Source organism: Penaeus monodon, chromosome 20, assembly GCF_015228065.2.
Source record: "Penaeus monodon isolate SGIC_2016 chromosome 20, NSTDA_Pmon_1, whole genome shotgun sequence".
Lineage (NCBI taxonomy): Eukaryota > Metazoa > Arthropoda > Malacostraca > Decapoda > Penaeidae > Penaeus > Penaeus monodon.
In genome coordinates this window covers 11,989,944-11,990,292 of record NC_051405.1, presented here as the reverse complement: position 1 = coordinate 11,990,292, position 349 = coordinate 11,989,944, and the positions used below count along the sequence as shown (strand labels likewise).

General features: G+C 34.4%; 1 protein-coding gene across 1 annotated transcript in view; it reads right to left on the bottom strand.

Annotated features, from left to right (window-relative positions):
• LOC119585629 overlaps positions 1-349 on the bottom strand; it is a gene marked incomplete in the record, with an annotated part of 5,565 nt that overhangs the window by 1,520 nt on the left and 3,696 nt on the right. Inside the window, 1 exon segment of the mRNA XM_037934297.1 lies at positions 1-150. Within this exon segment, the coding sequence (XP_037790225.1) occupies positions 1-150 (150 nt within the window).

Here is a 349-nt window from a genome sequence, read left to right as displayed (position 1 = left end):
CTTTCTACCTTTCTTGTCACTCTTTGGAGCACACTTTCCTTTGGCACTTGTGCCAGGTTTGCTGGGCTTCTTTGGAACAGCCCAAACTCTTCTCTCAATGGTTGCTCGTCTAGAGGATCTACGCAGCATATTGGCTTCATTTTTGTTTGGCTGCAAAAATAGGAATATTTAATTTAATTTTTTCTATAGTCAGTGATCTATAAAGGACTGATCAATAAACAAATAAAATATCTAATCATACTCTAAACAACTAGTTTTACTCAAAAATTTATTTTTCTGCAGTTTAAAAGGTATATACTAATGTATGGGATAACTCTATTATATATGGTTGTACTCAAACTGGGAGCTG